Genomic DNA, 22,651 nt, shown 5'->3' on the forward strand with positions numbered 1-22,651 from the left:
GTACTCTGGTTGCTGTTATAGAGTATCTCTCCTATGAATATCTTTTATGCTAGTACACATGCACTACTCAGCTGCTGCTTTTGATTTGGTGATTATTTGAGATCCACTCGTTGTTCCAGGAGGCAGTCATGTGTCACTGGAATACTTTACGTTATCACAATCTGAAACACTTCATCACATTAGGATGTGGTCTTGAGATCTCTCACTGTTACTACCTGTCTGAAACTTGTGAGTTTCTCTAGTCTCACTTCCTGATCACCATTGTCATCTTGATCGTGGAGCAATAGCACAGTGCTAACTCTTTTTTAGAATTAGATTTTTTTTAAATTAGGTCAGTACAGACTTCCAACTATAGAGACCTACTGATATGCTTCTTTTTTTCTTGTAAGATGTCCATGCTATTGCACTCTATGTAATCTTTCACATATGGCACGACTTTGTTACCTGCATATCCTGCTGTGCTATTCTTAAGTCAGTAGCCAGGCAACAGTGTCCTACAGATTTTTATTTTATTTTCTTTTTTTTCTCGCCCCACCATTCAGGTCTCTGAATGCCTCTTATAACAGGGCTGTTGTTCAATACCACACATTCTAATCCCTCCATCCATTTCTCAAGCTTCTAGAACTGACATAAAACTCTTGCAAATCCTGCCCTAGCTTCCCCACACTGGCATATGCCAGTCAACTAGCGCCATGGGCAGTCCGATTTGCGTTGCCTACACAATGTGATGTGCCTTCCTAGCTAACAGCCAAAACACCTCTGAAAAGCCTACAATTCCCTTCACAGTTTGCATCAGTCTGTAAAACAGGTGTTTTGAGTTTGTCAGTTTTCCCCAGCTTCTAGTTTAAATGCTGCTCTACAGCCTTGCAGCATTTCCACACAAGCAGTCTTGTTCTGGTTTTGTGTGAGACAACTTGTCCTTCATGTTTTTTCTTGTCCTAAAATGTTTTCTTAACAAACCTGCATTTTCTGGAGAAGGAACAGATAGAGCATTAGATGAAGTGAGTTTTGTAAAGTCTAGTCAATCTTATCCTTGTATTTAGAGGCTTTTCTATATCATGAATGAAGAAATTCCAACTTGATTTCATTCCTGGAATGCTAGTGACAGTGAACTGGTACTTATGAAAAAAAAACACATTGTGGATGACAAAATATTGTTACCCCCCCATCCTCTCATTTTGCCATCAGAGAGTCAGCTTAAAAGGAACTGAATTCTGACTGACCTAAGTCTTCTTGCCTTCAAGATTCCACAAACCATTTTTAATTGCATCTTTTGGCATGAGAGAGAGATGAACTGGCGATGTATGTATGCTGAATACTGCTGAGCCAAGAAAAGAAGAAATAGAGGATGAAAATAAGTAGAATATAGTTTTATACTAATGGCTTAACATGTCTGAGGTGATCATAGACTATATATATGCATACTGTTTCAAAGCAAAGTGATGGCAAGGTGCGTGTAGTCATTTAAATTGTAGTAGTTGAAGAACTAATGATATTGTGTCTCAAAACCTTCTAACAAACTTCAGGTGAAAAATCTTGGCAATACTCTTTGGATTCATGTACTGAAGTTAATGAGAAAGCCTTAAACAGAAGCCCGTTACAATGAAATTTATTTAAATTATTGAGCACACTATATTAATAACCTTTTAGCATTTCCCAGTGAGGTGTTTACTGTATGTTTCTATAAATTACGCATTCATTGCATAAAACTGCATTCATTTCTCCATCAGCATGCTATATAAATTATCACAAAACCAGATGAACCAACAAAAGATTCTTGAATACATGTAACATTGGTGGGCAGATAGTATCAGTTATAGCTTATCTTCACGGTAAGTAGCTCTAAATGAGTCTCTCTTGAATTCATTTAATTAAGAAGCTGAAAAGAAAGAAAACATGATTAAATGCTGAAAAATGCATATAAAACATAGCATCACAATTATTTCAGAAGAATAAACAAGGACTTCAAAACATTCATTTGAAAAGTCATTTGACATTTGTGTAATAATTTCTTAAGTTTTTATATCCCATTTAGTAATCACTAAGCAAGCATGAAAATTATCAAATAAAACTTGAGTGACTGTAACTTAAATTTGCCTATTAAAAAAATTAAAAAGCAAAATGTACCTCAAACATCTGTTCTCTTTAATCAAGTTCTGCATCTGCTCTTACTACTTAAAGAGAGAACTACCTCTCCCAGGAAATGTTTCAGATTTATGCAAAACATTCTTCCTTTAGTGTTGAAGTGGCCCCAGAATGAGGAGGGTATAGAGGACTTGGCAAGGCTCTGTAGAGTTTCAGACTCTTAAATTCTTAATATTTTAATAAATTAAGAAGTTACAGATGACATTGCTGTTTCTTTACCCCTGGAATGAAACTTTGTATTTTTTAAAAAGTAGATATATATTGTCTGTTGTACCTTTCTAAGTACTTTACCAAAGAACAGTTATCTCATAAATGGGGAAACAGGAACACAGAGAGAAAGACTCGTGCATGGCTATAGACTGAATTAACTATATAAACACAAAAGCAATGAACTCCTGAATGGAAAGGTTTCTTCACTGCCTCTAGCTTCACATGAAAGATCTTTCATCTCCTTATAGATATGCAGTGTGCTCTAGCATACACATGTTGTAGTAATTTCACCAGTTTTCCATTCATGGTATAATTAATTAATCATTCCAAAACATAAATGCAAGTGCCACGAGCGTAAAAGACTGTACCAGGATAAAGACGTTCCCTGCTGCAAAAAGTTGACAAGCTTGTTAAGTGAGACATACAAATCAAGGCAAAAGAGGTGGCAACTGGCTGGTGGGTGGAGTGATTGTTGAAAAGGAAAAACTAGCAAGAACAACTGCATGAAGAGGTGAATTGTCGGGTGTTGAGTGGAGAAAAGAATGCTGAGCACATGAGACTAAAATGATAACCCAAGTCTAGGATAGCTGTGCAAGGTGATGTATCGGAAAGAAAGAACTAAGACAAGAAATACTGGTAGTGAAAAAGTTTGGGAGGAAAAGTGGGAAGGGTTGAAGATTACAATAATCAGGCAGTTAGTGTTGATAAGCTCAGGAGGGATAAAAGACTGACTGATGTAGCTGTAGGAAATACAAATACAGCAGAGTCTATTGTTCCTTACTTTCTGTCTGCAAGCAAGCTGCATCTTTAGCAGCTAAGAGACATGATATAGAATACAGATAATGTAAACACTGAAAGTTATGTGGAAGTTATAAAACAAGTTTAAGAGGCTAGATACACAAAGAAGGAAAAAGCCTAAGGCTGAAAACCACAAAAAGCCAAAACACCATAAAAACATCATAAACTAGAGAGCAGTCAAAAAGAAGGAGGGCTTGGGGAGCTGCATTTCTGAAGAATCTAGAATAACAAATTAGACAACATCTGTTAGGGTAGATCTGCAAAAAAAAAAAAAAAAAAAAAAAAGAAACCATGTCCCCTTGCTCAAAGCAGGGAAAAGCAGAACACGAAAGGATGGCCAAACTGTGCCCATCTGGACACTGAATAACTAGAAATGGGTAGTACAGGTAGGAGTACATGGTAAACTATAAGACTTTCAAGAAAGCCATAAAAGCAAAAAGAGAAATGCTTAATGGTAGCAATCACAGAAGGAACGTCCTACTCGTAGAAGAACATGTAAACTGTTTGCCACAGGAAGAATCATACCCTTCTTAAGAGATTGCTATGGGGCCAGACACCTGGAATCCAGATCTCTCATTCTTTAAAGGACTAGAAACCAACACTGAATGTGGACACTTCACATAGAGAAAAATGTGGAGGTCTGTGGATATTAATGAATTCAGTGTGCTGTTCGATGAACAGAGAGACTGAGCTGTTTTGCCTTCCATTTCAATAGGCAGCTTCTTTCTGAAGAACGCTGTCTAGACACAGTAAGAGAAGTAGCATAGAAAATGCTAAATGTAAGATGCTTTGTTTTGACAACTGTGTATTAGTGTTTTCTTGTCTTTTAAAATAATCCTAATTTCTGCCATTTTGAATAAAGTGACCTATTTTGCTGAGCACTATAAATCTGAATGTAAATCTTGGTGTTCATCACAAGCAGATTTACCAGTTCATAAACTTCAGGTGAATCAATTTAATTAGGCATGAAGTCAACATGGAACATCTGAACAGTTTTTAGTAATGCTCATGTTTTCTAATAAATTTAATTTTATATGTCTGCAAATACTATTTGTTCTACTTACTAATATTTTACCAGTATATTTCCAAGAAATAACTATTCAATTTTATTTACTTGCATTTAATTTCAATTGCTCAATATTATACAAGATTTCTTTACTGAAACTAACTTAATTACAATAAGTGTAGACATTTCTTATATGGTGTATATAGTGAATGCAAGGAATTTTCAAGCTCTGGGGCATCTTGCAATTTGGCTGTTCTTGTTGCATTGACTGTTTTTCTCTAAGCAATGAATGAATACTTCATGTCTGACTTCACATTTAGGGTTTTTTTTTTATTAAAATAAGGCATCATTTACTTATCATGCTTTCCTGCAGCTTAGTTCATTTTCTCTGATAGTCAATACAGAATTCTGCCATTTTCCATTCTGCCAATACATAGTTCTGAAGGCTGATTATTTTTTATGGTTTAACTGAAAACTCTTCACATTACTTTTTTCAATAATATGTAAATACAATTAATATAAAGGATAATCTGATAATGAAACTCTCAACTGCAGATACAAAAAAAATTCTTTACAAAGCTACTTAATGTAAGCTAGTTAATGAAAACTTAAATGAAAACTTTGAATTTTCAGGTGTTTGTATAATTTAAATTTAAAACAACAGCAAATGTAGATTTGAAAGGACAATTGGAAGTGTCAACAATAATGAAACTGTGCTAAAAGTTTCATCCAGAAATCAAAGCAGAAAAGACAACACAGAGCAGTTAATAAGCTTCAGTTAAAGCTATGAAAATAAAAAGTAAAGAAACTTCTTTAACATCAGTAAACAGTGGATAAGTCTTTTGTTTGTCTATCCTCTTGAAGAAACCAGTGTTACAGTATTTACATTCCTAACATTCCCAGTAAAACACTACTGTGCCAGTATACTGATGTCTTCTGTTTTGTTCTTACCATCCTTCCTCATTCTTTTAATATTTTGTGTGTTTTTTGGACTGAAACTGCCCAAAGTGAGGTTTCCGGAGAACCCTCCAAGCTTTTTCCTGATTAGTAAAGCTATCTCAGAGTTCATCCCTTTGCCTTATAGCTAAGAATAGTCTCTCTGTCATTCCCAGGTGTATTAGTTGAGAGAGAAAAGTCTGTGTTGATACAATGAAATTTTATTGCTCAGTCACTGAGTGTCTGATACTTAATATATCACTTATTCACTTTAAATATTGGAGCGAGAAGGCTTCCAAAAAAGATTCTTCTGGATATATCAACACTCTTGTCTTATCCAGAAAGCATTATAAAAGAGAAAATGTTCAACAGTGTAAAATAAAATTACTGCATTATCTTTCAACTGTTAATGACAGCAATCAAGAAGAAAGTTTTAGCAAAATGAAAGATTTCATCTAGTTCCCATAAAAAAGTGGATTAGTACAGGCAAGAAAAAACCCTGCCATGGTACAAATGTCTCTGCCAGAGAGATTTGTTACATGGTAGCTCATCCATCACAATTGTGTTCACTCAGTAAGTAACCTTCATGATGACCTCCACTGAGCATCACCTCTCCCATTCGAATGCTTTATGTGTAAGGGTATTTTACTAGCATATTAATTATAATAAATTTTTCCCAACCTTAGCCTTCAAGAAGAAAATTCTGTGGAAGGAAGAATTAAAAACTTAATTGGAATATGTTTGAAGTGGATGAAAAAAAATGTAAATAAAAAGTTACTCTCCCATCCTACGTACATGCCCTCTAAAGAGCACACTTGTAGACCTGTGCTCTCATCTCACACTCCTCTGGACACTTTTCTGTTTGTCACAGAAATTAACAATGACAATGGCATTACCAGGGTCAAAGAAATAACAGCACTTCCAGTACTTTTATTTATGCACATTAGAAAAGGAAATAGCAGTCTTTCTCCAGTTTTTGACTCCTGCTTTATGTTTATCCACCTCCGTTTTGACTTATCTTCACTACATGGAGGTCACTGGAGAGAAAGAGGATGCACAGCAGGCTGTGTTACTGTTTCAGCTTTTATCTATGCACGCTGCTTCATGGAGGACTTATTTGGTTGTTTAGTGCCAGAGAACAGAAATATTTAGTATATTGACTTTTTTTTTTTTAAAGTAGGACAGTAAAGTTGATGCTTGAGACTGTTTTAATGCTACATGCACAATCTCAGTTTTCTTTAACTGTTGCTTTAGGCCTGCCAACGTAAATATTCTTTCTCTTTTCTGACAGATTATTAGTATGCGTTGTTGTTAGTATTGTTAAAGGCAAAGCTTTGCTAGCCTGAGGACAATTTATCACATAAAGACTGATAGTTTCAAGGTGAAATCTACAACCGGTGAAACTAAGACGACAGATATATTTCACATCTTAAAATATATCTACACTGGGATCAACTGATGGGACACAGAACTCTTTGGAAGATCCTAAGGAATTCAGACAAAAAGATTCATATATATTTGCATGTATGACTGAAGTTAAAATGCAGACTATTAAATTAAAGGCGGAAAGAGAAAATAACAGAGTTTATATACTTGGTCCTCCTTAGTGTTCTGCACGTTCACTTTATTAAAATTCATAAGAACTATGCACATAAACCAAAGAGGCTTCTCTCAAGAAACACCATGGCATTGTCATGAAGATGACATTGTTGAGATCACTGAAGTGTCCAAGAATCGATAGTATGTTCATTTACAATAACGCAACAGAAAATAGAGTCAGAGCTACCTAAGGGACCAACAGAAGCCTGAAGGATTTAACACTGGAAAGGACCAGATAAGCAAATTAGACATTTGGGAAACTAACAAATGAAATTTGATAATAGCAAAGCAAAAGGATCAGTTCTAGTGATGGTTTCCAGTAATTTTGCATTGAGTGAGGATGTAAGATTGAATTATGAATTTATTCCCATGAAAACATGAAAAATCTAAGACAGTCCATGCAAGCCTGTAAGATCTTCCTTAATTCTACAGGAGTAGTAACATTACAGAAAAAACAGAGAAAATGGCATAACACTTAGCCAGCTAGCAAATGTTTCTCATGTACTTACACATCCACAGAGTTCATTCTTTTATGAATTTACTTGATGGGTCTTACTGATTAGTAAGTTGCAATACTGAATCTACTTAGCTCCTTAAGACAGAATTTGGTTATGGAGCTAATAATTCCTTCATAGTAACAACATGATGCAGCACTATCTTATTTTAACAGGATTGTGATGAATCATTCTTTTCAGCACTATCTCAGATTTCTTTTATTTCTTTTTTTCACTAGCTTTAACATACAAACAGGGGCACCTTTTTTTTTCCCAGATGCATTGCACACCAAATTAAATTTCTTGAACTTAAACTTTTAATAGAATTCAGAAGTTCTTTCTCTTCCCCTCATTCCCCCCTGCTCAGTTCTTGATGTCCTTTGTTCTTAGCTTGGGTACTAACAGAGGAGTTAGGAGTTATCTACACAGGGCTCCAGCTTCTGCTAGGTATTTCAATAAAAGGTCTCTGATATTTCACTAAATACAGGTTTCATTGTGTGTGTGGGGGGGAAATAAAATCCATCTCAACCAAAATTTATAGCAATCAGATTAGGAAGAAAAGAGAGAAAACCACTACATTACTTAAATTAGGATTCTTAAAGCTTACAATACAGTCAGATATGTAGTAGACCTGAGCAATTATGTCTGCAATAACAACAATGGTATTGAGTAGGCATGCCAACTCACAGAGCATAGTCATGTTCACAAGGTACTGTTTAACCTCAGACATCCAAAATATCATACAGCAGTCAAAAAACTCTAGTACAAACATCCACAAAAACCATGCAAGGTCTGGAAATTGGTACAGTCATATAAGCATGTGGTTATTAGGTGAGAACATTCCTAAGATGAAAGAACTAAAAATGAAACTAGCACAACTGTCAGGTTCTCTTTAGTAGCTGTTAAATTGCATGGAAGGGAACACAACAACTGGTTTTTTTTCATTTTAGTAAACTTGTTACAAGAAGATGCAAGTAAGCTCAGACCAAGGGTTGACATTCTTTGGCATTGCTTTTCAAGTGAGCTTATGAACTGCAGATCAAGCTCATAATTCCTTCAAGTTTAAGACTTGAGTACTTAATGGGAAGTAAGAATACCTCACACTTAGGAAAATGGATCCTGTCTTTCACTCCCCCCTAGTCAGTTGAGCTAAAAGGTAGTCTTCAGAGAGGATGCTGAGAGGCTGTACAGACTATCCCAGATGGCAAACTACTAACTCCATACTGATGAAATCCTGCAGTATCATACTATTGTGCCCTTTACAGACCTCTTTCCTTAGCAGAAATGTGTAAAAGGCAGGAGTATACCTTCTGTGCATATTGCAAGGGGAAGAGTTGCCTGTCTTGAGTACGACGTTATTAAATGCTAAAACTAAGCTGATGATGATCTAAACTAAATGTCAATTAATCTGCATAAAGAGACCAAGCTCAGTAAAGAAGAATATAGCTCTAAAGCGTTGCACCAAAAACTAGTAGAAAAATTTTATGTATTAGCTCAAATGTTAGCTCTAAGTTGGCTTTGCAAGGCTGAATTCTTACTAGTGAAACATAACACAGAAGTATTCCTCATATAATTCATGAACAGTGGCTGTAAAAACAATAGAACTGTTAACATTAATAGATATAGTTCTTTTGTTCTGTACTTATTTCAAAATTTAACTCTCTGAATCTGTTGTACTAATGTTTCCCTTACATACATATTAGTTGACATTTCATCATGCCAAATTTTTCAGCAAAACATTACTATATCTACATTGCAACATACATGTCATCCACTTACTCTTCCATACACGGTGATAGTGATGTAGACTAATATTTTGTGAAGGATTAGGCTACTAGTCTACAGAAACCAATTTCACTGGAAATAAGGGAAATCTCGTATTTTTAAATGCACTGTGGCCAGCTAGAGGGAGGAAAACATCACTCATGCATATTACTTCTATTGTAAAGCCCGGCATAGCATGTTAAGACTATGCCAGCTGTATACATACATATATTTACATACATATGTATACATATAGATCTCTACAGGAAAAAGAAAGTTTAAAAGGAGCAAAGCAGTGGGAAGAACAGCATAGTTTCAAACAGGATCAAAAGTCAATGGAACAAAATTGCTAATCCTGGAGAACAGAATAACTGGAAAAGGACTCTTCCCTGTTAAAAATATTCAGCCATCCTACAAAACAAAGCTTTGGGAGAGAAAAATCCAGAGGTCTCTGTTTCATTCCACAAACTTGATGACTTGGGAAATGTCACTGTATTCCTTTTACCTCAGTAGCCTGGTCCATCATTACTATCACACTGAAGATGTGCTTAATTGCACTTTTCCTTTTCCTCTAACTAGGCTTTTTCATGCACATCTGAAAATGCTACCAGGATCACAAGAAAAGGCCATTTGCTCCTGACAGGCTACAGAAAAAATACATAAGAGATCAGCAAGAAGATGTGAACCAGAAGTCTAGACTACCTCTGTAGCTGACCTCCCAGCTGAAAGCATTCACCTACAAAAGGCAAGAACTGTATGTTCTTTAGTATTTTTCTACTTTTTCTGCTTGTCAGACAAATTATAACTGTTTAACTGACAGCTGTACATATAGAATCATAGAATGGTTTTGGTTGGAAGGGATCATAAAGATCATCTAGTTCCAACATCCCTACCATGGGCAGGGACACTTTTACAGCAGACCAGGTCACTCAAAGCCCCATCCAACCTGGCCTTGAACACTTCCAGGGACGGGGCATCCACAACTTCTCTGGGCAACTTGCTCCAGTGCCTCACTACCCTCACAGGAAATAATTTCTTCCTTATGTCTAATCTAAACCTACCCTCTTCCAGTTTAAAGCCATTACCCCTTGTCCTATCACTACATGTGTAAGAGTCAGTCAGAAAATCAGTATTGTCTCAATCTTGTCATCGAGGACTTCCAGGCGGACTATGGACTTGATCTGGCCTAAAAGTTAGGCTCACAACTTGACATGAGTTGCTGTGAGCAGCCTGCCTGAGATGCAGTTGTTTTTTTTTTTTTCTCCCGGGAACTGAACGGAACTGTTATGGACAAGGCTGACTCTGGCCTAACAACAAAATGTACAACATCCTTGAAACGGCGGACGGAGTGGCATGGAGGTGCCATGGCTCATCCCTGTTGTCAAAACTGGCAGAGATAACCATGCAGCTGCTATCGAGGAGGATGAATCACAACTGCTGTCTCAAAAACAACGGTGAGAAAGTGCCCTTTAACGGAACTTTGCTAATTATAATGTAGAAAAAACACATTTCTATCCTAAGGGCTGAGAACAGGCAGAGATCCCCGAAGTAAGGAGGAGCAAGGTTTGCCACTTGGCATAAAAGGTCGACCCCTAACAACGAGACCCCCGAAGAGCTCTCTCCACCAAGGACATCGACATCAATCGTAAGGACCGGTGGGATGCTGCCTGGACCTGGGACCATAGGGACGCCTTGGACCCGCGGTGGTAGCTATTATCTTCCCTGTCTTTACTTTTCCTTTTCACTCCCTTTCACCTATCGCAGGCCGCTTTATGGGCAAAATAATAAAGTTTGTGCTGTTTGATTGAAACCAACCCCTTTGGCGTGTTCGCTGTAATTTTGCACTTCGAGATCACATTAAAAGAACCATCACGAGTCCCAAGTGGGCCGTGACAACATGCCCCCGTCAAATGTCCCTCCCCAGTTTTCTTGTAGGCCCCCTTTAGGTGCTGGAAGCCTGCTATAACGTCTCTCCAGAGTCTTATATAATTAAGAAAGACTATAACCCTTTCTTTTCTCTATGGTGTGGCTGACAAAGGTAGAGGGTACTTTTAGTGATAAATCATAGCTTAGCACTGTACAGTGGTTTGGTGTTTTTGTACCTTGTCTTATGTATATCCTAGTTACAAAGATATGCAAATAAATATCTAATAAAGGTTTATAAAATAAACTTTTTTTTTAGTTTTCCCTTGCATTTTTCATTGTGCATTGTGTATGCCATGTCTGTACTCAAACCCATTTAACTGGTCTGCATTAACAGTCATATTAACAACACTCGCTTTGCAGCCCTTTTTGGTTTGCTTGAATTGACCACCATTCTTCCTGCCTCTTCCAGGTCCCATAGGCTTCAGTGGTAAAAATTAACGATTCTTTACGTGAAAGCTATTCTTAAACTTACACAAAGCTATTAAAATCTGTAGGATAAGAATGTAATGAGATTACCTGTATGGGTAGCCATGGTATTTGGAGCGGAATATCGACAACAGGAAACTGAAGAAAAAGACCACCAGACCCAGGCCTACCAGACATATTACTAGAAAGAAAATAACTTTGTTTATTAGCACATAAAAGATTTAAAACTGGAATCTCTACAAGGAATATCATTTATGTCAATCATTTATGGATAATTTTGACACAGCTAAGTACACAAATGTTACTGTCTTGACTACTAATGCCACTATCTTCTGACAGGATTTCAAACACATATGAAAATAATATTTACGGTTATTAAGGAAAAATAACTTGTCACTGTGAATGTATTTTCAAGAAAAAAGAGCAGCAATTTGCAACTCAAATGTATGTGGACAGAAACGCCTTACTGCTGATAATGGATTAAATAACCCTGTAAATTATACATATCAAGCAATATAATTTCAGGTATTTGCTTGTTCTTTCTGGAAAACGAATTACACTTAGAAAAATATCCCTTGACTAATGGAATCATGTTCTCTGTAGTCAACCAGCTAAGGCAGAAGTAACAGCAAAGGCAGTTTAGAAACGACTTTATCTAGTTCTTAGTGTCTAAAACATTTCACCATTGTAAGTTCCAAGGCTGGTAGCCAAACAATTTTTTACTTTTAACTTGATAGCAATATAAATCTTTCAGTTTTGAAGATAAATAACAATGATGCAGATCTTCCGACAGCATTCAGATGCAAGTGCTTTGAGCCTTTTCAGGCAAAGAATGAATTAGCAAAGTAAATGCTTAAATTAACAACTAAAATTTGGAACACCAGTTGTCACTCTGTGTAATAACAGCATAAAACCTTTTTGATCATGATAGCTCGCTCTATTGCATGTAAATAATTTTTTTTAAAAAGGCAACATGTTAAAAGTTGATGCATATAATTGAGATGCAGCTCATCTACATTAGATAATGTTCTGGTTCTGCTGAGCTACTTTGATTTTAAAAGCTACTCTTCTTATACTTTTCCTACTTTAGCCAAATCTTTGCTACTTAATTGCAATATTCATGCTTCAAAAGTGTGCTGGCTTTGAGCAATGGATGAGCAACCATGAAACTGGGGAAACCAATAATGTCGGATTTCTTCATTAAAACTGACTATGTGGAAACTGACACACGTCAATTGAAATATAAAATTTCTGCAGTTATTTTGAGAAAACTAGCCATGCACAAATCTTATAAACATACCTCATTATAAAGAAATCACCACTCACAAATATGATTTCAAAGCATGGATGAATAAATTGCGGAGCATGAGCAATGCAAGGCAGGTACACAGAAAGCATTCACATAATGGCCACAAGCAGAAGAGAGTCTGATTGTGTCCTGCAGCCTGCTGCTATTTTGCTGTGTCCATGTTCACAGATCCAGATCTCAGTTTGATCCAAGATCACATTCCAATTAAACTCATGTCACAGTCTCTTTAGACATCAGTATTAAAGCTAGATACTGTAAAAGATATTCAGAATTAAATTATAAATCTACAGCTCAATGAAGGAGACCCTCAAAACACTATAGAGATCTCTAGCCAACATTCAACCAGCTATTCTGAAGAATTATAGAATGCTTTTATACAAAAGAGTTGGCCAGCCCTATCTCCAATCCTGTATATTACACAGAAGAAGCTAAGGAAGTAAGAAAGGGGAAGCAGCGTAGGAAGTCTCGTATCTTTCAAAGGTCTTCAACACTTTACACAAGAAAAAGAATAAATGGCAAGGGATATGAAAAAACATAAAAGGTACAAAGGCAGATGGGCATATTTGTTTCAACCTATACCATACTCAGTAAAACTTTGTTCAACATAACAGGTAGTTTAAATCTAGATAAAATATTTCCATATTGTGTGTTTATGGAAATCATTGCCAACAAACCTTACAAATATTCTGAATGACAACCACATTCAGAAAAACATAAAACTTGTACTTCAGGCTAAGAATCTTTAGACGTTACAAACTAGGATATGTTCTGTACTACATCTATTATAGGGCTTTCACATTCTTCTGGAGATATGATACTGGCAAAGCGTAGTAAGTAAAAGAATTTTCACACTCCTTTGGATGTTGTCATCTTAAATGCCTAAATTCATTTTGAAAGTAATGTTTTGAAACTCTTGTTGTTTATGTCACTGACTTTCAACATAATTCAAGAGCCAAAAAGCATTTATGCAGTACTATGTAGGGGAGATATTGTGTCAAGCATTTAATGTAGTTTTATGAACAGAATTTTTATACTCTTCTACACTGCACAAAGGGTAAAAGTTGGTTTAAGGTAGAGACCTTCTGAAAACTTAATCAGACATTGATTTGTAATTTCTTAATGTCTTCTAATTGTCTAAACATTGTCTTAGTTGTATGAAATAACTTACTTCTCCTTTTTCCAACATCCCCTTTGGAGGTAGCAGCTTCATTCAGCAGTACCATTCCCATGGTGATAGCAGCATCTGTATCACCATTGTCAAGGAAAACAGCAACGTGTGGATACCTCAGAATGCCACAAAGGTACATCTACGAACTAAAGCTTTCAACTTCATAAACCGAAAGAAAGTATTTCTATATAAAACAACATATTGCAATCTGTACTGTACCAATACACTCACCTGTGGCAAAAAATGTATAGTAAGATTTTCCTTTGTGTATTCTAGATAAAAAAGGAAAGAATTTTCAAAAAGCTTTCAAGGACAAGTCATGAAGTAAGACACACAAATTCTGGACAGTTATGGAAATAGCTATTCCCCAATATCTTACAATATTCTGTACATTAATAGTAAAGGATTTTAAAAAATGAAAACTATAAGAACTAGAAATCATTCAGTGTCATTGCACACAATTCATTGGTTATTTGATGTAAAATGAATCAGTTTGACTGCTTTAACTTCTGCTTTTAGGTAAGACATTAGCTTCCTCTTTAGTGTCATCTTGCTTAATAGTTTAGCAGAGAAACATCTCAGAGGCAAAGTCCTCAGTTACTTTCAGTGTTTTATTGTCTCATTACAACTGTTACAAATGTGAACAAGTACATAACGATAAAAAAATTAACTAATTTAGCAAGATCTTAAACCATTCACTTAATTGTTTATTTGAAATTGTATTTTTAAAAAAGGAATGGTTACTACTGTGCATAACATCTGTTCTGAAGAGGAGGCATGCCTGAATGCGTACTGAAGGAGGAGTGCATCGTGGGAGCTCTATCTCACAATTTCCGCAAATTGTTAACTGATTCTTGAGTAAGGTCAGATTTTTAAAGTATTACTTATCGTGGGGCTAGGTAGCAGGATGACTACAAACTTTAAGAATGAGAAGATGTTTCTATTTACGCACACAGATAATGCACAGGAGGTACTCAAACATACTACATCCATAAAAAATATCTGCATCCTGTAACATTATACTTGCACCAATCCTATCAATATTCATATTAACAACTTTCATGTTAGAAATGTTCAAAATCAGACCAAAACACTCAGTTATACACTTTCAATTAAGCTGAACCTGAGCAAAAGGATTTAGAAATGTCAACATTAACATCATCACATTTCATCAGATATTAGCAGCCTGATTCAGATTTGAGACTTCCAAATTTCATATATATAGAATGTGAAAAGTCAAATGAAGAATAACAAGATTAATAAAAGTAAACACAGATGGTGAAAGAAGGCAGATGCCCATCTCACTCAAGAGGCAATGCCAAGGAAATATAACTTTTGACACCACCTCTTTGATATAGACATCTACCTACAGTCTTAAATCAGACACTTACTAGAAACACACCAGTAGCCCAAATTACTTTCCCACATGTGCTCAAGGTCACTCATGAACAAACAGTTATATTCAAATTTTTTTCTAGAAGCTTATTATTGGACTTGACAAAATAATAAAAAAAAAAATTACAAAATACTGGGAAAAAAATGAACTCTGGAATCCACAAGACTATGCAAATTGGAAAGGAAGGAAAAACTTACTAAAAATTTTGCCTGTTAAATTCAGATTCATGGGCATAAGAGACTAGAAACTAGCGAATCAACCAACCACACACTAAAAAGACATTTGGCAGACAAGCATTCTGTAACTTAATTCCTCTTTTCTTACCAGACTATGAGTTTAATTCACTTTTCGTACCATCAGGAAGAACAGTCTCACAAAAGTAATCATCTGCAACTAAGAATTTTAGATTTGTAACCAGCTGAACTGTGCTGATTTTTTTTCCTGTCTTTTGGAGTCTCACATCATTACCCCTAAAGCTTCAATCACATTGTCACTATTTTTGCTTCAGTTGTTGCTTTCTAACTTTAGTCATAATTGTTGAGCTTTCAGCCTCATTGGTTGCCTTTTAGCTTCAATGACATCAGCTTCATAACTTCACACTTTCACACCGAGCATGTCACTTGCCTCAGCTCTGTGATGTTGAAGCAATAATTCAATCTGAAGTAAAAATTCAAGTTGTGATTTCTATGCAATTATTAGCTTTTTACCACAGAATATACAGCTTAAGTTATTATTTTTCGCTCTTGTTTCTACCACTGTATGTTATGTCCTTACATTATTTTCATATTCTACAAATTAAAGTAACTCTGAAACTAGCTCTGAAAATAGTCTTTTACAGTATCATATTTCTCTAGTAATGCAGAATTTAAAGTTTTGGCAAGTGGTTACTTGGACACTTTTCCATCTGCAAAAATTGAGATGGCATCAAAAGATGTACTTATTTCCTAATTCCTTTTTATCTTCCTCACTATCCATTACAAAACTATTCTGAAAAGACGAGAGGAATATGGCACTCAGATAAAACATGGCTAGCAAATATTCTAAATTCAGATGCTAATTGTCTTTTGATAAATGTATCCTTCTGTAGCAATCTTCTTTCTGTGCAAATCCGGTTCTATGTCTTCTCAAATTTGGAATCATTTCACTTTTACATATTAAACTTCTGCTGCTCCTTTTCCTAGCTGGTACATGCTTTTCATAGGAATTGACAGCGTATATTATTCAGTTACTGCTTTGGAAGAAGTCTTGAGTGTTTGGATACATGAAGAAGAACAGTTTTAAAGTAGGATGAAAAACACAGTGATCATCAAAATTCATAAGATTATTCAGAAAATGATCAGCAGTAACAGAGTATAATATTTGGCCCTGCAAAAATCAAGACGCTGATCAGAAGTATTAAAAAAAATCACACCACCAAACCCAAAACCAAACCAAACAAAAAAAAGATCTGATTGATAAACTCCAGAATGATAGATACTCTACAAAATGAAAGTGATTACTAGCAAATTCTGGATATTTTTTATTAGCATACTTTAACAGAAAATTTGATTACCACTAATTCCAGCCACAATGTCCAAAAGGAAGAAAATCTAATAATTCTTAAGTTTATTAATGTGAGATATATATAATTTATATCTTTACCTCACAAATTTAGTCCTAATTAGTAGAGTGGGGTACAAAAGAAGGAGAGGAAATAGGCTGACAAACACTTGGTTACTTTTGTGCAAAAAGTTTGGTGGTCTCATTCATATTCTGCTGAATTTCTGCCAAGAGTACAAAATCTGGCATTAGCATTATACTCATAAAGAAACAACTACCTTTTAGTTGCAGGTCATGCAGTTACTTAATGATACCTGAGAAAGTAAAACTAGGGAATAAAATATTCCACTTAAGTCTGTGCTCAGTTTACTGTTAACTAAAATAGGGACAGATTATCACACAAACTTTAGAAACTTCTGGTTCACTTTATCATACATGGAACAAAGAAAAGCATATACATTTTTTGTAAAGAAGTAACATGATTAACAGGAAAATCTATGGTTTTTTGTCTTATCTTTTTTCTTTTTTCAGTTGTTGGTTTTTTGTTGGTTTTTTTTTTTTGTTTGGTTGCGGGGTGATGATTAGAACATGAGTAATTCTTTGCTGGTCCCTTATGAGGGGGGCATAGTTTACAAACTCAGAGAGATATTTGTCTAAACTCTTCCCTACTAGTAAATACTTAAACTTCTAAAATACCTGCTGTAATTTCAGAAATACTGACAACATTACAGGTTCTTTATCTGAACTATTTCAGATTGGATATAACTTTCAACTTACATTTCAAAAATCCAAGCTGTTGTGGTTTTGTTTAGTGAGGGGCTGTGGCCCGTGGAGGGCCCACTGGGGCAGCTGTTCTGGAGAGACTGCACTCCGTGGAAGAGATGACCCACGCCGGAGAAGTTTCACGAAGGACTGTGGCGTAGGGGTGGGACCCCACAACAGAGCAGGGGAGGAATGTGAGGAGTTCTTCCCCCAACCATGAAGCAGTGGTGTGAAACAACGTGTGATGAACTGACCGCAACCCCCATTCCCTCTTCCCCCCTGTGCCGCTCGGTGAGGGGAAGGTAGTAGAGATAATGTTAAGCTTGGGAAGAGGGAAGGGTGGGGGGGAGGTTATCTTGTTCCCTGTCTCATTATCCTGCTGTTTGTAGTAATAAATGAATAGTTTTCCCCAAGTCGAGTCTGTTTTGCCTGTAACGGTAACTTTAAGGATTTTCTCCCTGTCCTTATCTCAAACCTCGAGCCATTTTTCTTACATTATCTCCCCCTATTCTCTTGGAGGGTGGGTGGAGTGAGAGAGAGACTGCGTAGTCTGGCCCCGATCGGGCCTGAACTACGACACAAGCATATCATGCATTCCAGCCATCCTATTTAGGAAATATTCTCCAGCTATGTCCATTTCCTGAAAACAAGGTATTAGCCACTTTTCCCAGCTCTAGGATCTGGCTTTTTTATCATAGGTTGAAGACCTATGACCTTTGAAGACAAAAAGTATAGTTCTGCAACAAAACAGGTCTCATGGTTTCTTTCAAGATATTGTTCCTCCAGTTTAGGAAACAATGATCAGTGATTCTAATATTCCACTTACGCTATTCAATGTGCAATCAATTCTCAATTAGATCATAACCATCCTGGTGGGTAACTCAATAGGCCTTGAGAGCTGAGGAAGGAGACATGTTTAAGATACTGATCACTGCATGTCTGATCTCAGTGACTCCTAACTCAGAAGCTGAAAAAGTGGAGCATAGTATGAAAATTATTTATTTGAATATTAATTTAATTTAAGTATGAACTGTACACGTTCAAGATGTACTTCAGTGTTTTTTAATGGCCTGAAATCTAGTTGCACTGATACTCACAATAACCCTGAACATTCTTTCAGCTTAAAATCTTCTGGCTTCAGCTACACCAAATGCGTTTTCAATAATTTGAGGAATTATTACATGAGTCTTGGCACTGGAGTTCCCTGCAACTCCTTGAAATATGCAATTCACAACAGTGAGGTAGCTAGAAGTTTACATTTCAATCATTTTAATACCAAACAAATGACACCACTTTCTTTTTCAATGCTTTTAAATAATTTTAAAAGAGCACAGAATCAATTTGATACTAATACAGAACCTCTTACAGTGAAAAAGTTTCTTTATTATTCATTTGGTTAGTTTCAGCTTCAATTTATGAGACTGTCTTTCAAATCCAGAGATAATCCGATGCAACTGTCCCTCTTGTGATGCTCTTAGACACTTGAGAAAGGAAAAGCCATATAAAAGCTTCAGGAGAAGTGAAAGACTCTGGAATTCATTTTCATTCAAGTGCAACAAAGTAGCATAAAGACACCCAACTAAGTTTGTGCTAAATCACTAATCAAACATTGAAGGGTTTTCAGCCTGATTTACATCCTAATTATTCATACTGGTGTCGTCTTTTAGGATCACCTAAAACTAACTCTGGGGAGATTATTTTTACATTTATTATATATGATCTTTTGGTTTTCTAAATTACATCTGACAGAGTTTCAGGGTTAGTCCTGTCCATCTTGCAAATTCTTATAGTGTGGTTTGCCACTGTACCAAATAAATATTTTTTTCTAACCTTGTTTACATTTCATAATTTGTCCCTACAAATTTTCTCGCCTAGAGATATACTAATCACAGAAATATATATCTCCTGAACAGGTAGATGTACAACAGTACTTTAGTTTCCTTAATGTTAAGCGTACAAGAGACTAAAATAATTGAATGAATTTTTCTTAATAGCTTAAATTCTTAACTTTTAAACACAGATACATTGCCTAAAACAAACTCTATTTGAGGTATTTGGATTATTTACGATGCTATATCATTTTCTCTCACTATTCTAACACTTTATTCCAAACATCTACCTTATTTTCAAGCACTTTATTTGAAACACTAGACCTGTTTCAGTGCATTGTCTCATCTGCTTGCTAGTACACACTTGATCTTTCAGCATGTACATGCACTATCTCTCTCGCTTCCTCTAAGCACCTATAAATCTTTTTAAGAATATCACACATTCTTTTTCTAGATCATAAATCATCACCAATATGACTCTAGGCTGGCATTACACTTTCCTTCATTGTTAGAGACCTTTAAGTGCAGTATCTTAATAGACACAGTTTATTCTTAGCTGAATGCACTTGAGGACTATTCAATTTAGTAAAAGCTATCTGTGGATCCAAAAGTTAGAATGTTTAACTTCAGAGTATGTTTCTGCATCTTTTAGCCACTCAAACAAATGTTTCTTAACAATGAAAATAACCATTAAAATTATTAATTGATTAATTGATGCCTAAAGAAACCCTTACAAATGTTGTCTTCAGCCTGTGGCCTGAGGAACACCTCTTGCTCTGTAGACTAGTAGTCAGGTATTTGCAAAAGGCAAATAAAAATGGGGCAATTGCCACAGCAGCTGACAGCTAAATTAGCTTTGCAAGGGTCTGCACTTCCACTAAAAAAAATTTAGAGCCAGAAATAGAAAATGGTTGAAAATCACTAAACTACAGAGTTAGTAATTTCATACAGAGAACACATGCCATATCTGAAGGCAATTCACCAAATCCAGTATCATTGAATTACCTGGTGAAAGAGAATTTGTTGGTTGCACTGACAAATGCCTAGCTGTACATTTAAAGTCCCTGTGCAGCTCAGCTACATCTGAGAAACTTTAGTATCTATCTTTAAAGGTTGTATTATGAATTATTTTAAGGTCAAGCAGTAGGAGAATGAGGTATGCTTTGCAACAATTAGGAGAAGTCAGGCAGCCTCCAGAAGAGCCAGAAGAGCCTACAAGGTTAACAGACAGTTTTGGTGGAAATGTAACTAAAGAACAGAAAACGTGCAGTATGTTTTGCTGCTTTGGACATAGATTTCCATAGTTAATTAAGAAGCATGGCTAAATATGCTATAATTTTGTGCTTTTAGTTCTATCTTTTTCCACTGTGGTGTTCTTCCCTTTTTTCTTATCCTTAAGAACAAGCATACAAAAACCTTATCACATCCTTTAGTTGTCATCATCTCTCCCTTTTACATAATCTCTGGGGAACATAATTTGATTCCATTATTCATGACTGAGATTCTTACTACTGAGATTCTTACTTACTGAGTTAAATGAGTATTGTTCTACTGATTTTGACTCAGAATTTCAGATTCTTACACTAAGTGACTTTGCATGAGCCCCACTGACAGACAGGAAGACATCTGCCACTTAAATTCATTCTTTGGTTAAGTTGCCTTACACCGAAAAGGCAGTTAATACACTTCATTTAAATTCACTCTGGAGGACAGGAAATGTCTTTCATAATAAGTGTAATTTCAGTGCTACAGAAAAGATTTGTCTTTTTCTTTGCAGCCAATCAGATTTCCTTTTCCTTCTCAATCAACATCCCATATCCACCCACACAACTGTCACATTAAATTCTGCCTTGGGAATTCAGATTAACAAACTGAAAAGCCATTTCCATTTTTACTTAGGTGTATTTTATCAGCATCAAAGTTAATTAAGTTTAATAAATAATGAGAAAGATTATCAGGTTAATAGTAACTATTAATTCCTGTAATAATGGTTTAGATTTATCTCCTGTAAAACAAATAATAACTGAAACTCTTCTGATTATTAAAATATTTACTGTAACTTTTAAACTTGCTCTGTATAATAAAGATTTACTGCAAAAGGAAAGAAATATGACACATTACATTCAAATCAGTTTCATTTCTCAAAGGAATTACATAAAAACTTGATGAAAATGGATGTTCATTAGAAATATTGGTTAGTGTCTACCAAAGGGACAAATTACAGAATTGAAGAAATCTTTCAGCTTCAGCATAGCCTCTCCAACTGTGCTATTCCTCACCTTTCTCCCTGTATCTTCACACTCAGAGTCCTATTTACAGCTCAACACTGCATACTCCAATAGCTGTTAGGTTTACAACCGTCAACATTCTCCATCTGTATTCAACTACATTTAATTACAACAGTAATATTGATTGTGCAGTTTACTTCATATTGTTCCTCTTAGAAAATGACAGCTCTTAATTCCACAGTTACATCTCTTTTGCCTTTATGTCTTCTTAATAACTCTATTCTCCCTAACTCTAGCAACAGTTCTTCAATATCCTTGTCTTTAGTTCCTCTTCCTTGTCTCTTCAAGAATGTCAAACTACCCTGCAATTATTTTCTTTTTTAATAATCATCTGATTACTTAAACTGATTGTTATTATCTATGACCCCATTTCTGTCAGGAAAAGGTTGCGAGAATTGACACCAGCAGCCTGGAACATCTTCTGCATGAGGAAAGAGTAGGATTTTTCGACATGGAAAGGCAAAAAGAAAGAGAAATCTCTATGATGAATTCTATAAAGGCCCGAAGAGAAGGAAAAGGGAGAAAAAAAAAAGATAAATAACTATTTCCCATGACTTATTAAATAAAGTCACATAACACAGTTATTGCACAAAGTATAGGCTAAAAAAACAGGCTAAAGGAGTAACTTCTGCACACTATATAAAGATAACACTGAAAATTCATTGCTATAGAATGTTGTTCATTCTATCATGACTGTTCCATAATTATGTAAAAAAAAAAAAGATCAAAAAGAAATAAGAATGTATTCATTGGTGGCTAGGAGCTACAATACTCTGTATGCTAGATCTGGCTAAAAAAAATCCCTTAATCATTGATTATGGTTGGATGGTTTGTCTTGCACAATCCTTCTCTAACTATCTTCTTAAGTCATGCTGCACTTATACACATGGATATAAACTGTGATGATAACTTGAGAAGATGCTAAACTTTATTGTTAAATCATAATATGTTTAGATATATGCTCTTTTTCTGTGGTAGAATTAGATATCTAGCTAAAAAATAAGATTGTCTTACCAGGATTACTCATGTGAACAAAGTTATTAATGTGTGTAAATT

At 35.6% G+C, this 22,651-nt stretch overlaps 1 protein-coding gene across 1 annotated transcript in view; it reads right to left on the reverse strand.

The window, feature by feature from the left end:
* Positions 1 to 1,593: 1,593 nt before the first annotated feature.
* TUSC3 (tumor suppressor candidate 3) overlaps positions 1,594 to 22,651 on the reverse strand; it is a 138,605-nt gene continuing 117,547 nt past the window's right edge. Inside the window, exons 8-10 of the mRNA XM_086746659.1 lie at positions 13,782 to 13,856; positions 11,395 to 11,485; positions 1,594 to 1,879 (exon numbers count right to left, since the gene is read on the reverse strand). Of these exons, the coding sequence (XP_086602785.1) occupies positions 1,864 to 1,879; positions 11,395 to 11,485; positions 13,782 to 13,856 (182 nt within the window). The 3' untranslated portion in view covers positions 1,594 to 1,863. The remainder of the gene's footprint in view (positions 1,880 to 11,394; positions 11,486 to 13,781; positions 13,857 to 22,651) is intronic.

The sequence above is a fragment of the Chlamydotis macqueenii genome, chromosome 4, assembly GCF_036417535.1.
Source record: "Chlamydotis macqueenii isolate bChlMac1 chromosome 4, bChlMac1.mat, whole genome shotgun sequence".
Classification (NCBI taxonomy): domain Eukaryota; kingdom Metazoa; phylum Chordata; class Aves; order Otidiformes; family Otididae; genus Chlamydotis; species Chlamydotis macqueenii.